General features: G+C 34.8%; 1 protein-coding gene across 1 annotated transcript; it reads right to left on the bottom strand.

Moving 5' to 3' along the window:
• Positions 1 to 2,859: 2,859 nt before the first annotated feature.
• Positions 2,860 to 3,840, bottom strand: LOC131855767 (exocyst complex component EXO70A1-like). The gene has a single exon (XM_059209301.1). It carries the CDS (start codon positions 3,838 to 3,840, stop codon positions 2,860 to 2,862), a length of 981 nt encoding a protein of 326 aa, XP_059065284.1.
• Between the last annotated feature and the right edge of the window lie 11,817 nt (positions 3,841 to 15,657).

The raw sequence follows: 15,657 nt of genomic DNA, 5'->3' as shown, positions 1-15,657 counted from the left end.
GTGTGAAAAAATACATTATTGAAGATTTTCCTAATCTAGTGATGTTCTTCATGTTATTCGACATTCATAATGTTGTAGCATGTTGCGGATGATTGAGGCATAATTATTGGAGATATCTCATATTTGTGGTAGTTATTTAGGTCCAGACTATGTATTAGCTAACATTGTTTTGGTTAGAATGCATTATTGTAGCATGTGTGATTATATTTTTGTAATGTGTAGCGTGTGTTGAGATGACCTATATTTCATGAGTTCACATCTTGTATAAATGAAGGTAATAATCATTAAGTGGAATTGAATTCTATGTGCAAAAATTGTAATAATCATTCAGTAGTAGAGAAGTTGTGCGAAGTTATTTGAAGAAGTGTGTTGCAGAGAACATTTGACAGTGAGCTTAACCGAAACTGTACTGAGGCATGTGGAGATGTTATTTCATCAGTTCATGGTTCTTAGGATGTAATCTGAAATATTTTGTAGGTCATCGAGACTTCCTGGATGACAGTGATCCTTCCCTAAAGGTTGTAGCCTTTATGGGTTTCTTGTTTTGAGCAGTGAGCTCTAAGTAGTGTGCCTAAATGCATGTGCATTCCCCATTGTAATATTTCACTTACTCCTAATAGGGTATTATCTCATTGTGGGTAGGTTCCCACCATGGTTTTTCCCTTAATTGGGTTTTCCATGTAAAAAATATTGGTTTTATTTGTGTTATTGATGTGGTGTTGTTTTACGCTTTAAATCTTAATTATTATATCTAATTTGTTGTTTAAGTTGTAGTAATTTTTTGAGAAAACTGATTCACCCACCCTCTCAGTTTCCTACATTGTTGCCAACAATTGGTATCAGAGCTAGATCCTCTAGAAGAAGCTTGACTGCTTGAGGAGATCCAAGATGAAATAGACATCTGCCAACAAAGTAGAAAATGACTAGCCAAAAGGAGGCAAGAATAATAAAAAAGGTGATCCTTGGATTATATTCCATCATTAAACTTTATTTCCTCAGAGATCGCCACATAAACAAAATCTGAAATATCATTGATATTCATCAATTTTTTTTAATTCTTGGAAAATGACTCAAAAGAGGTCAGCCTATCAACAACTTTGTTTCCTTACCTTCTCATATGACAAAGGTGGATGTGGCTAATCCCATGAATGTGGGCCTTACACTTGGCCATAAGGTCTTCACACTTTCAATCCAAAGTGGCTTCATTTCTTAGAAGGATGGTGTTTTTCAAATTTCCTTCTATTATTATTCCATTGTGCCTTCTTTCATTAAAAAAAACAATTTCATATTAAATAGCTACCACCTCCACAAAACTTGAAGTTTGCATGCCCAATTTGGTCACATTATATAAGTTTGTGCACAAATTTCATGTTTTATGGAGGTGGTAGCTATTTATTATGGACTTCTTATCATTAATAAAAGAAGGTACAATCAAATCATAATAGAAGGTGATTCAAAAACACCATCATCCTAAAAAATGAAGCCACTCTAGACTAGAAGTGTGAAGACCTTTTGGCTAAGTATAAAGCCCTCATTCATTGGATTACCCACATCCACCTTTGTCACACGAGAAGGGTGGACAACAAAGTTGTTGACAAGATAGCCTCTTTTGGGTTGCTTTAAAAGAAAATAAAAATATGGACGAACATCAATGATATTATGAATTTAGTTCGTGTAGCGATCTCTCAGATCATAAAGTTTATATATAAGTTTGTGATATTATAATTTTAATATTATTAAACTATATTAAATATAATATATAATATAATATTATTAGATCATAGATCCAATAATTTGTATACTAACAATAAATAATTTAAACTATTAAAAAAAATATTTAAATATTTAAAATTAAAAAACATATATTTATTTATAATAAATAAAAATGTCTCTATATTTTTAATACTATCTATTCAATAAATAAATAAAAATATTATAATAATTTTATCAAATTTTATTATTATACATATGCTAATCTCATTTATTTTAATTTTTTTAATAATTTCATATCATGCAAATCATGACATTGTATGAAATCTCATTTCATTGAATTATATGTTTATAATTTGATATAAATGTAATTCACATAAATAAACATTGTATTCATTACCAATCATCTCACTTTTCAATGTCAAGTGAATAATTTAATCTAGTTCTATATTGAAAACTCTACCACATATGTTCTAATAAGTTTTATAATGTTCATCTATTCTTTTTCTACGATAAATTAAATTTCATATCTATATAGACTACATTACTTGCACTCTTTTCAATGTTTATTTAATAGAAATTATCTCTTTTTTGTGGGTTTTGTTTTATCAATCTTACAAATATTTATTATCTTATCCTTGTGATATTTCTTAACATGAGTATTTAAATATATTAGTTTATCAACTCAATGGTTGTTTTTTTTAAGATTTTTTTTTTTTAATTTAATTTATTTAGTTGTGTTGCATAGGAAATATATCTATTTATTTGTGGATTATTAAAGAATCTTTATATTTCAAATATGATAATTTATTATTAATTTTTTTAGTTTCATATGCACTTATTTCTTGGTTGTTAATTTGAATCTATCATTCATTAGAATAGATAGCATCCCTTACCTAAAATTTTTAATCACATAATTAAATTTCATACCATTTCCCTTATGGTGGTTTCGTGCCTCTTAATGATTTATTCGCTAATTGATGGTGTGGAGAACTAATTTTTGTGATAAGATGTGGTCTTATTAGTGGGAAAATTATGATGAAATTTTGCTGGCTCTGGAAAGGCTGATTGATTATGTGCCACTTTCTATCTTGGCTCCTGCACTTGAGGACTTCATGGGAATTCATTTTCTTCTTGATCTTCGGGCGTCTATGTTGGTTGCTCCCCAAGTTGTTGAACCGTTATAGGTGGTTCCTCCTCCTTTGGATCGGTGAACACTTCGTAGAGGTTGAGAACCCTGAACATTCTTTTGGGCGCCCGACTCGTGGCGGCCACGGCCTCTGCAAAGGCGAGAAGCCTGTCTGTATTCGCGATTTTGGCAAAATAAGAGTCTCTCATCTTGTCAATCCCCTCAAACACACCAATGCATAGCTGCTTTTCTCTTGCAAACAGAGTGCGGATGCTGATTTTGGCAGCGCATATCCAGTTCCTGATCTTGTCATCCAGGAGCTGCCAATGCATTTTCTGAACATCGTTAAACCTCACCTTCTCCACACCTAGATTGTATAAACTCTCTTCCACCATGGACTTTCTGGTCAGAGCAAAGACTCGAACACATTCCCTCGAGTACCCACTCTTCGCCATGCGCTGCGCTATATTTCGAAGATCCACCACGGCGTCCAACGGAACCATGTTGAATTCGCATGTTCTGTCTGTTGACGAATAGTTGGAGCTGCAGTGGCTACTGCAATCATCATCGCCTTCAGAGCATGAGGAAGTAGTGATACTGTCCTCTGTGCTCGAAAGAGAAGACGGGCGGGCTGATGACTCCTGTTGCGGATCGATGGGTTCACTGTTAGTTAACAGAATCTTGTGAAACTCGGTCTGAAGATGGGCCATTGACATTTTAATGAGCCGCTGCACACAGATGAGTTGGGCAGCATTGTTTCCATTGGCGAACAAATATTCCAGGAGGCGTTGCAGATTTTCGACTGTATCCATGTACATACGGACTTCTTCTGATTTGCTCTGAAAGAGCATTTTGCTTGTTGTATTTGTGTCCCATTTGGAAATCAATATCTCTACTGCAGCTAACTTCTTCTCCATTTCTTCCAAATTACTCCTATCTAATGTGTTTGTAGTAACAGGGTTGCCAAACGTGGGGAAAATTCTGAGGATGTCTCTGGTCATGTTATCGGATGTATTTTATAATATACTATGCTCCGATCACAACTTTTGCCTCCTACTTCTTCAAGTTTAAACCTAATGAACTCAAATAAACCGAAGGTGGTTCAGCAACCCGGACCAGTGAAGAAACGCAAGGAAATATGACAACCCAAACCTAAATTGTGCTCGACCAAAGCTCACGTTTGCTCTGTGTAGCCGCTTGGAATTTAAGAGAAAGTTTAATGCGTACGATATTGAATATAATATTTGATGCAATTGTGTGGAAGCTCCGATCAATCAGAAAGACCACGTGAAAAATGCAAGTACTAGAATTGGTGTAATTGTCTGGAAAGTCCGATCATTTAATAAGACATCACATGAAAAATAATACTTCTACAACTGAAATCTCGAGCTTTTTGAAGAAAACGAAGGAATTGTTAATTGGAGACAGGAAGACAGGATTACGTGCACGTTGCGAATGAAGATAAGAAGACAAGATATGCCATGCCTAGTTTCTACTCTCTTACGACAATTTTTTGTTTTAGAAACAAATTAAAAAATATATAAATATAATCTCGTATACTATCTATTTTTAGATCTCTATGAAGAGTTCTTTTGCCATTCAAAAAGTAAATTTGATTTTTTTAAAGCAAAAAATAAAATCTCTATATTGAAGCAAGATGTAATCTATTCCACTTTCTAAGTTGAATAAAAAAAATTCTATTATATGTTAATCAATATTGTTTATTGTCTAATTTAGATTCTACAAAGTGATTTTAGAATAGAGGATTAGGGAAAGGTTGAAGTTATTGTATGGGATTCAAAAGAGATCATAGATAAGATATGAGTGCCCAATCACCATAGTTTGGTTAAGCTGCTACCAAAGGGTTTATAGCCAAGAAAGGTGGAGATCTTACTTATTTACCAAAATAAAGTACATTTGTTGAAGCCAAAGGAAGGCACCTTGTATAAAGGAGTTGAGTCACAATTTCTTGACAACTGTAAGAAAAGGGAAAGATGCTTGTCAAAATGTAGAACTTTTTATATTGTGTGGGGTGGCAACATTCAAATTTGTTACTAATTTTTGTAAATACAATCATTCTCAAAGAGATAAATTGGAGTTACTAACTAAAAATGCCTATAAAAAAAGGTGGATAGTGACATTTGAAGGTTGTCCACCCATTGTTTGAATTGAAGTTGTGTGAAGGAAACAAGTCCCCTATCCAAATTGTAGATTGAATTTTATTTTAAGAAAAGTCACAACCAATAAGGATTTGAAAATGAAGGAATCATAGTTTCCAAAAGATGAGTTTAAAATACTAGTTTCAATGAAAAAAGTTAGTTAAAGAGTAAAGAAGAAAAAAGGTAATTTGGACAAAAAATTATGAATGTTAATAGTAGTTTTTAGAGCTGATAAGAAGGATAAGAGAGTTAGGGAAAGAAAGATATGAATCTTTGTGTGAAATTGGTAATCTTAAAAAAAAATTAGAAATCGTTAAAGAAAGAAATGAAGACCTACAAACAAACATCAAGTTTTTAATATGGTTGTTGAAACCCTTCTCATTCCTCATAGGATTGGAAAACCCATTATTGCGGCCTCCATATCTCATGTATGATGGGTTTTTAGAAAAAGGCTCTATGCTATGGAACAATGCAAGTCTCATTCATAGTAGGTGGAATGCCATCTCTGAAACATATAGAAATAACGAAAACAAAAGTCTCCACATAATCCACAATGTAAATTTTTAACTATTGCAGAATTTGTTTGGCATTAACGGAGTAGTTCATATTTATGGCTACGTGGAGACAAGCCTAACTACTCGGCCTAGTGTTGGAAACATTGCCATCTCTTTCCAACAATCTCTCTAGTATTTGGCACAAGATTGTGTTATTTGTTAATATGTATATATGTCAATACATTTCTTAAAAATTAGAAGAAAATAAACATATGGCGGAAGCAAGGAGACCAGTGAGATCTTTCTCATGGCGAGACCAATGAAAAGGCCAAGACAATGGTATCTATAAGCAATCTATAGCTCAGATTTCAAACATGTATCACAATTTTTTTCCTTGAATACCTTAGAATGGCAAATGAGAAAGGTTATTTTTAGAATAGGCAAGGGAGGAGGGAACTTTAGGAAAGCTCAATATTATGAGGAATCAAGGGGAAGATAGAACCAACATCTAAAAGATAAAGGAAGGGGAAAAATACCCCTTTTCTCAAACCCGCCATACATGAGATATGGAGGCTGCAATAATGGGTTTCCCAATCCTAGAAGGAATGAGAGGGGTTTCAATAGACAATAAAGACAAGCAAATAGTACGGCATGCAAAAGATCCCCTCACGCACCAACGAAGATCCTTGGTAGCCACGAGGGAAAATAGGATTTGCATTGGAAGAAACCCAAAGACCAACAATTAGAACTTCAAGATGCACTCAAATCAATGGCCAATGGGACCGGAGAAGAGAATAGATGACAAATTTAAATGGAAAGATCATAGAATGATTCTCTTTAAGCCCCCTCATGTTTGGAATGAGGGGCGAATCAAAGCGGAATGGCTCTAGGGAAAGAAGCTGGAAGAACTATCATGGAAGGGAGAACCAATCTCCCACAAAGGAAATTTGAAAAAAAAACCATTTGGGAAGTAAACTATTTGTAATACCTTCAAAGATGATGATGGCAGCGGTCAATAGATTAAAAGAGCTAGCCCTAACTATCAAGTGGGGAGGTGATGGAAAAGAAGTAGGGACTCGAGAAGAAATAACATAATGGTGGAAAAGGAAATACCCAAAAAAGGTATGCATACAAACCCTCCAAAATGAATGTTCTCTAATTAAATTTCTAGATTTATACTTAAAGCATGAGATCTTGAATGGTATACCTAGCTTCTTCAAAGGTATTAGCTTTAATAAAACAAACTGGACCCCAAACTTTGACCCATGGATCTTTAAGATCAATAAAGTCTTAAAATGCTTCACCTTGGAGGGCTTGTCAATTGAATACTGGACTGGGAAGGTGATTATGAGGATTAGTGATGCTTTTGGCTCATTTATAGGAGTAGAGGAGGAATTTTTAAATGGAAAAATAGGGAATAGAGAAAAGATATGTGTAGAAATTGACATGGACTTGGGAATATATAATGAACTAGAAATAGTTTCAGAGGGAAGTGAGTGGAAACAAATAACTAAAATCATGGAATAACCCTACCCAAATCAGCTCTTCTCCAAGAGAAAATGCAAGAAGGAACCTCAATTTCAAACAATTTAGAGGTAAACTGTATGCATGAAGAGGCAAGAAGTGGAAGGATGTATGAGGTAAATAGAGAGGTGGAAGGAAGCCCTCTTAAAAGGAAAAGACAAGAGAAGCAGATGGCAGAATCAAAGAGAAATAATCAGGGAAACAGAATGGAGAATGTGAATAACAATTCCAATGCAATGCAAGAAGTAGGTAAGGAAATAAACCTCGTGGTGATGTTAAAAGATACTAATGATATAAGACAGACAATATACCCATAGCTAGAGGCACTAAGATAGGAAGTTAATAGAGAAACATTTGGTGCTCGACAAAGGCTAGAAAAGAGGTCGGTATGGAGACATCCCCTGTTAACTCAAAGAAGAAAGGAGAAGAAGGGAAAGAAAAAAGTAGGGAGTTAATAAGAGGATATGGGGAAAGGGAAGACTATACAGAATGGGAAGGTATGGAGGCATTGAGGATTGAGGAGTGGATGTTGGAGTAAATTTATACTAAGAACAAAGGCTTGAACATATTTGTGAGAAATGGCAGGAAGAGAGTGTTCCAATACATCCAAATTGAATATATCAATTATTCAAGAGAAAAAGAGAAACAAGAAAGAAAAAAAAAGCTATGTGAAAAGGGGCTTAACCTTCCCCACCTACAATGAAGACTATTACATGGAATGTTATGCCCCTAACAAATGATGTTTAATTAAGTACCAAATTGAGCAAGATAAAGTGGAAATGTGTCTTTTATAAGAGACTAAGCTCCAAAAGGAGGAGAGTGAGAGGAGAATGAATCAATGGAAACACTAGAAGGGCTATTTTATAAACTCAGAGGGGGCTTCAAGTGGACTGGTTATTTTAAGAAATTCATGGAAATTAGAAGTCTCAATAATGGAAGAAAATAAGTGGTGGATAGAAAGTAAATACAAGATATTTCAATCCGATGAGACATTCAATGTAATCAATGTTTATGGACCAACCCAAACTATGCAGAGAAAGGAGTTATGGTCACAATTATGAAATGGGATGGAAGCACTAATAGGGGAAAGAATACTAATGGTGTGGGATTTTAATGCTAAAAGAAACAATTTGGAAAAAAAGAGGGCTAAGGAAAATAACAATTGTCCAACAATATTTCTAGCAATTTATTGACAAAAATAACCTTAAAGACCTGTAGGCAAAAAATGGCATCTATACATGGACCAATAGTAGGAGGGACTTTACAAACATTGCAAAAAGGCTAGACAAATTCATGATGGCTGACAATTGGGATAATCTAAAACAATTCTATGATTTCACTATCCTCCCCTCATTGGCTCAGAGCACTTTCTAGTTCAATTGTCCTAGTCCCAAAATTATCTTCCTTCTGGCATTATATTCAAGTTTAAAAATATGTGGTTCAGAGATCCAAATCTAGAAACTCTAATCTCAAAATGGTAGAAGAGGCCAATTTCAAAGAACATGCATGCATGTTTCAACTTAACAATAAATTAAACTATGTTAAGTTGAAATTGAAAGAATTGAATAAAAACCAATTCAAAAACATCTTTTAAGAGAAAATGAGAATAGAAAAGGAATTAGAAAATCTCAATGAAAAGACCATTAAGGATGGAATGGGACCAGAGGTTTATGAAAGAGAGAGCCTATCAAAGATGGAGCTTCTAGAAATTTTAGTGAGGGAGGAATGCTATTGAAGACAAAAATCAAGGGAGGCCTAGATTTAGGAAGGGGATAGAAATACAAAATTCTTTCACAAGGAATCAATGGAAAGGAAAGAGAGCAATAGATTTATGGAGATTAATAGATTAGATGGAACAAGAACTCACTCTTGGGAAGAAGTTAACAAGGAAGCCACAAATTTGTTTGAAACAATAGTTAACAAAAATTTATAGGGGAATAAGGTAACAAGGGAAGAGTTTCTGAAAATAATTCCCAAAATCATATTAGGCCAACATAATTAGGAACTGTTTAAAGTAATAACAAAGGAAGAGGTGAAAATAGTAGTGTTCCAGATGAATCTGGATAAGGCCCCTTGCCCAGATGGTTTTCTAACTATTTTTTTCAACGTTTCTAGGAGATAGTGGGACAAGATATTCACAAATTTGTGGAGGAATCAAGGAAAAGAAAATAGTATTAAAAGCATTAAATCACATGTTTTAACATTGATCCCAAAGAAGAAGATGATAAACACCGTGGGAGATTTTAGACTGATAGCTCTATGCAATACCACTTATAGAATAATATATCCAACGTTATAGCTAACTGACTCAAGCGAGTCTTAAATGTGTTGATATCAGAAGAACAAATTGCTTTTTCTCTTGGGAGATCAATTGTGGAAGGGATAATAATAACTCATGAAGAAAACCACTCAGCTAGGAAGTCAAAGCAAGTAGGAATGTTTATAAAACTGGTTAATATGAAAGCATATAATTAGGTGGATAGAGATTTTTTGAAGGAAATTCTAGACAAGTTTGGATTTACAAAGGAATGGCTTTAGGGGGTAGATGGATGCATATCAACTCCAACATTTTTAGTGTTGATGAATGGTGGAGTCCATGGTTTCTTTAGGTCAATTAGAGGCATAAGGAAGGGAGACCTGTTGTGCCCCTTTTTGTTCATAATAATGGTCAAAGCTTTGGTTAGAAGAATAAAAAAGATAAGGGAGGAAGGAGAATGGAATGGAATCAAGGAAGCAACAGGTGTAGATACAATGACCCATCAATAATTTGTAGATGATACAATGTTGTTTGGTTAGTCAAATAGCTCTGAAGCTAGGAATATCAAATCAGTACTTACTAAATATTGTGATGCCTTAGGGCAACAAATTAATTGAAGTCAGAAGTTTTCTTTGTCAATACATAGCCAAGCCTTCAAAAGTACTTGACAAAGCTCCTAAACCTCAAGGAGGCTAATTTTCAAGGTAAACTCTTAGGATCTCCACTCTTTAAAGGGATGAATAAAAAGGATCATTGGGAAAATTTATTTTCAAGTTATGCTGACAAAATGAGTGCATCAAAGAGTAAATGGCATTCGTCACTAGGAAGATTGAAAATGTTACAATCAGTGCTCGTAGCACTCCTTGTATATTCAATGTCATGATTAAAAATTCCAAATGAAAGATGCAGAATTGAATAAAATTATGAAAAGGATTTTTTGGAATGCCACTAATGATCAATACAAAATATCTCTATTGGCATGGGATAAAATACGTATCTAACAATGAGGGTGAAACTTGTATGGAATATATACACAAATAATGACCAGAAATGGGTTAAAATATTAAGAATAAAGTACCTAAACTCTAATAACCTAATCAACATTTTGAAAGTTAAGAGATCCTCCTAGGGGATCTGTAGTTTGGAATTATATATATTACAAAGAAGAGATATCATAACAAGACATGTCACATGGGAGATAGGAAATGGAAAGAAAGCATCCTTCTAGATAGACTCTTTGAAGGAACACAATGGACCACTGAGAGGGGGGTGAATCATTGGTAATCATAAAAATTTCACCCTTTAGATTTTAATAGCTGTAATCATAGAACTATGAGTAACACAAGAATATATGAGGAAAACCCATGGTGGGTTTAAACGTCCATGAGAAATGCAACTGGAGACTATTGTTCCAATCCGGCCTCACAGTAAAAAATTGATCACAACTTTTATGGGCACCAACCCAAAGGAGCAGCAACCCCTAGCTATAAGCACCTACTCAGAGATGTACAATAAAAGGGTATTCAATAACATGTAAGCACCTTGTTACAAATGAGGTTTTGTAACTCACAAATATTCTTCTACTGAGATTGATCTGATTCTTTTTTGTTCTCTGGTCATAGGCCTCAATCTTAGCTCTCTACTCTCTAGTCTTTGGTCTTTGCTGCTCTCTGATATTTGATCTACTTCGGTCACTTTCTCTACCTAAATCTGAATGAATAACCTTCTTTGTTGTCTCTCTAGACTCTACACCCGAGCTAGTATTCAATCTCTCCTCTTCACCTTTGTGCTCTTTCCTGCATGCAGACTTTTTTGCAATGTTATGCTTGCACTGTCATCATGTTAATGATAATTGTGGGAGCTTGTTCTTTGAACTCTCTCTGTTAGTAGCCTTTTCTTTTATATATCTTCTCATGCACGCCAATCACACACTCTCCACTTCACACATCTCTCGTTTTTCTTCTTTTCCTCCTCTCTACTTGTGCTTCCTGCTGCCTCTAATGTCCTCTTCACTTTCAATTTTTTTTACACAATTTTTTTGAGATGTTATTGACTGCACCAACTTTGCGTTATGTGCATCTACAGACACTGCTTCTCTTTGGCCTTTGTTTTTTGCAAAGTTTCTCTTTCCTGCAGATAGACCACTCTACATCTCTCCTTCCCAACACTTCCCAACACTTCACTAAATTCACTTAGTGGTTTTTTTATTCAGCTGATATTTTCCCTCCAAATAGATACACAAAAATATTTCTGAGCTCCTAAAAGATCTATCATGTAGGTTGATCATATGCCATCATTTATTGCACCATCTTTAGAATAATCTCTAAATTCAGATTACTATCTTTAGTAATATTTACCTAACTACAACTGTGATGTCTTGTCAAGTGGGGGTATTTCAAATCTTTTTCATGGTGGTGATATCTTCTTTCTAAGTTTTTCTAGCTGCTAAAATATTTGATATACTTTCAAGAGATCTTCCTAAAAATCCTTTTGAGCCGCACACCTGTCTGCATTCACCAACCTGTTGCTTTGTTTGGATCGCCTATTGCCTATTTTGAATGCATAATCTATGTAGTCATTGACTATCTCTGTACCCAAATTATTAGACTTAGTAATCTCTATCTGACGAAAGAGATCTAGTATCCTTCCTTGAACTACTCAAACACCTTACAACACGGTCACTATTAATGCATTCTCCATCTTCTTTCGACCTGCCCTTAAAATATTGACAACCACTTCCTTTGAATCCAGCATCGCCAACTTCTACATATCAGATATCCTCTTGGACCTCTGGAAGCCACATGTCTTCATTTTTGGCATCTAAATCACTTGGTCAATGTCGGTCAGCTACCACGTAAAATTGTGTCTATTGACATGCACTGTGGCATCAAAATCCTCTCAATCGATGTTTGGATCATCTGGTCAAACTTGGTAGACTACCACATGGATCAAATTGCCTATCGAGTTGCATATGTGGCACCAAAATATGCCATTTGAGTCATATGTTCAACATCCACATAGATTTTAAGGCTACATCGAAATATTTCCCAATCTTAGGAGGAATGAGAAGGGTTTAAACAAAGAATGGAGACAAGCAAATAGTAGGCATATAGAAGATCCCCACACAAGCCAACAAAGATCCTTGGTAGCCATAGGGGCAAATAGGATTCCCATTGGAGAAAACCAAAAGACCAACAATCAAAGCTTCATGATGCACTCAAATCAATGGCCAATGGGACTGGAGAAGAGAATACATGACATACTAAAATGGAAAGATCATAGAATGATGCTATTTAAAAACTCCGTGTTTGGAATGAGAGGGGCGAATAAGAGGGGAATGCCCCTAGGGAAAGAAGATGGAAGAACCATCGTGGAAGGGGTAACCAAAATCTCCCACAAAGGAAAATCTGGAAGAAAAACCATTTGGATAGTAAATTATTTGTAATGCCTTCATAATTGATGATGGCAGCAGTCAATATATTAAAAGAGCTAGCTCTAACTATCAAGTGGGGAGGTGATGGAAAAGAAGTAGGGACTCTGGAAGAAATAATGCAATGGTGGAAAAGGAAATACCTAGAAAAGGTATGCATACAACCCCTCCAAAATGAATTTTTTCTAATTGAATTTATAGATTTATACTTAAAGCAAGATATCTTGAATGGTAGACCTAGCTTCTTCATAGGTAAATTAGCTTTGATAAAATAAACTGGACCCCAAACTTTGATCCATGGATCTTTAAGATCAATAAAGTCTTAAAATGGTTCACCCTGGTGGGATTGTTGACTGAATACTAGAGTGGGGAGGCGATTATGAGGATTAGTGATGCTTTGGGTTTATTTATAAGAGTAGATGAGGATTTTTTAAATAGAAAAATAGGGGATAGAGCAAAGATATGTGTAGAAATTGACATGGACTTAGGAATATATAATTAACTAGAAATAGTTTTAGAGGGAGGCAAATGGAAACAAAGAATTAAAATGATGGAAGAAACCTACCTAGATGAACTCCTCTCTAGGGAGAGAACACAAGAAGAAACCTCAATTTCAAAAAGTTTAGAGGTAAATGGTATGCATGAAGTGGCAAGAAGTGGAAGCATGGATGAGGTAAATAGGGAGACGAAAAGAAGCCCTATTTAAAGGAAAAGATAGGAGAACCAAATGACAGAATCAAAGGGAAATAATTAGGGAAATAGAATGGAGAATGTGGATAACAATTGCAATGCAATGCAAGAAGTAGATGAGGAAATATATCTGGTGGTGTTGTTAAAAGATACTGATGATTTAAGATAGATAATATACCAATAGATAGAGGCACTAAGATAGGAAGTTAATAGAGAAATATTGGGTAGTCAAAAAAGGCTTTAAAAGGAGGTCGGTGTGGAGACATCCCCTCTTAACTCAGATTTGAAAGGAAAAGAAGGAAAATAAAAAAGTAGGGAGGTAATAAGAGGAGATGAGGAAAGGGAAGACTATACAAAATGGGATCTTATGCAAGCATTGAGGATTGAGGAGAGGATGCTAGAGCAAATTAATACTAAGAACAAAGACCCGAAGATATTTGAGAGAAATGGTAGGAAGAGAGCATCCAACAAATCCAAATTGAATATCTTGATTATTCAAGAGAAAAAGAGAAACAAGAAAGTCAACAAAATCTATGGGAAGGGGCTTAACCTTCCCCACCTACAATGAAGATTATAACATGAAATACCCCTAACAAATGACACTTAATTAAGTGCCAAATTGAGCAAGATAAAGTGGACATGTATCTTTTACAAGAGACTAAGCTCCAAAAGGAGGAAAGTGAAAGGAGAATGAATCAATGGAAACACTAGAAGGGCTAATTTATAAACTCGGAGAGGGATTCAGCTGGACTGGGTATTTTATGAAATTCGTGGAAATTAGAAGTCTCAATAATGGAAGAAAATAAGTGGTGGATAGCAAGTAAACAAGATGCTGCATTCCAATGAGATATTCAGTGTAATCAATGTCTATGGACCAACCCAAACTATGCAAAAAAAGGAGTTATGGTCACAATTATGAAATAAGATAGAAGTTGTAATAGGGGAAAGAATAATAATGGCAGAGGATTTTAATGCTACTCAAAACAATTTGGAAAAAAAAGGATGGCTAAAGAAAATAACAATTGTCCAACAATATTTCCAACAATTTATTGATAGAAATAACCTTAAAGACCTACAGGCAAAAAAATGACATTCTGAATCAAGAACCATTTAAAGTAATAACAAAGGAAGAGGTAAAAATAGTAGTGTTCCATATGAAATTGGATAAGGCTCCTAGCCCGGATGGTTTTCTAGCTAGTTTTTTTCATTATTTTTGGGAGATAGTGGGTCAAGATATTCACAAACCAGTGGAGGAATCAAGGAAAAGAAAATAGTATTAAAAGCATTAAATCAAACATTTTTAGCTTTGATCCCAAAGAAGAAGATGATAAACACCATGGGGGATTTTAGACTCATATCTTTATTAAATACCACTTATAAAATAATATCCAACATTATAGCTAACTGACTCAAAAGAGTCTTGAATGTGTTGACATCAGAAGAACAAAGTTCTTTTGCCCCTGGGAGATCAATTATGGAAGGAATAATAATATCTCATGAAGCAATCCACTCGGCTAGGAAGTCAAAGCAAGCAGGAATGTTTATAAAACTAGATATTATGAAAGCATATGATTTGGTTCACAGAGGTTTTTTGAAGGAAATTCTAGACAAGTTTGTATTTGCAAAGGATTGGACTCAGGGGGTAGATGGATGCATATCAACTCCAACATTTCTTGTGTTGATGAATGGTGGATCCCATGGTTTCTTTAGGTCAATTAGAGGCATAAGGAAGGGAGACCTATTGTCTCCCTTTTTATTCATAATAATGGCCAAAGCTTTAGTCAAAAGAATAAAAAAGATAAGGGAGGAAGAAGAATGGAATGGAATCAAGGCAGCAATAGGTGTAGATACAGTGACCCATCAACAATTTGTATATGATACAATGTTGTTTGGTTAGTCAGATAGGTCTGAAGCTAGGAATATTAAATCACGATTTACTAAATATTGTGATGCCTCAGGCCAACAAATTAATTGAAGTTAGAGGGTTTCTTTGTCAATACACGACCAAGCCTTCAAAGGTACTTGACAAAGTTCCTAAAACTCAAGGTGGCTAATTTTCCAAGTAAGTTCTTAGGACCTCCACTTTTTAAAGGGACTAATAAAAAGGATTATTGGGAAAATTTATTTTCAAGGTATGCTGACAAAATGGATGCATGGAAGAGTAAATGGCTTTCATCACCAGGAAGATTGCAAATGTGAAAATCAGTGCTCTCAGCACCCCCTGTATATTCAATGTCATGATTAAAAATTACAAATTGAATTGA

Source organism: Cryptomeria japonica, chromosome 1 (genome assembly GCF_030272615.1).
Source record: "Cryptomeria japonica chromosome 1, Sugi_1.0, whole genome shotgun sequence".
Taxonomy (NCBI): Eukaryota; Viridiplantae; Streptophyta; class Pinopsida; order Cupressales; family Cupressaceae; genus Cryptomeria; species Cryptomeria japonica.
This window is presented reverse-complemented; position numbering and strand designations above follow the sequence as displayed.

Coding starts and splice junctions, on each gene's coding strand:
- LOC131855767 (XM_059209301.1), bottom strand. CDS start 3,840: ATGACCAGAGACATCCTCAGAATTTTCCCCACGTTTGGCAACCCTGTT.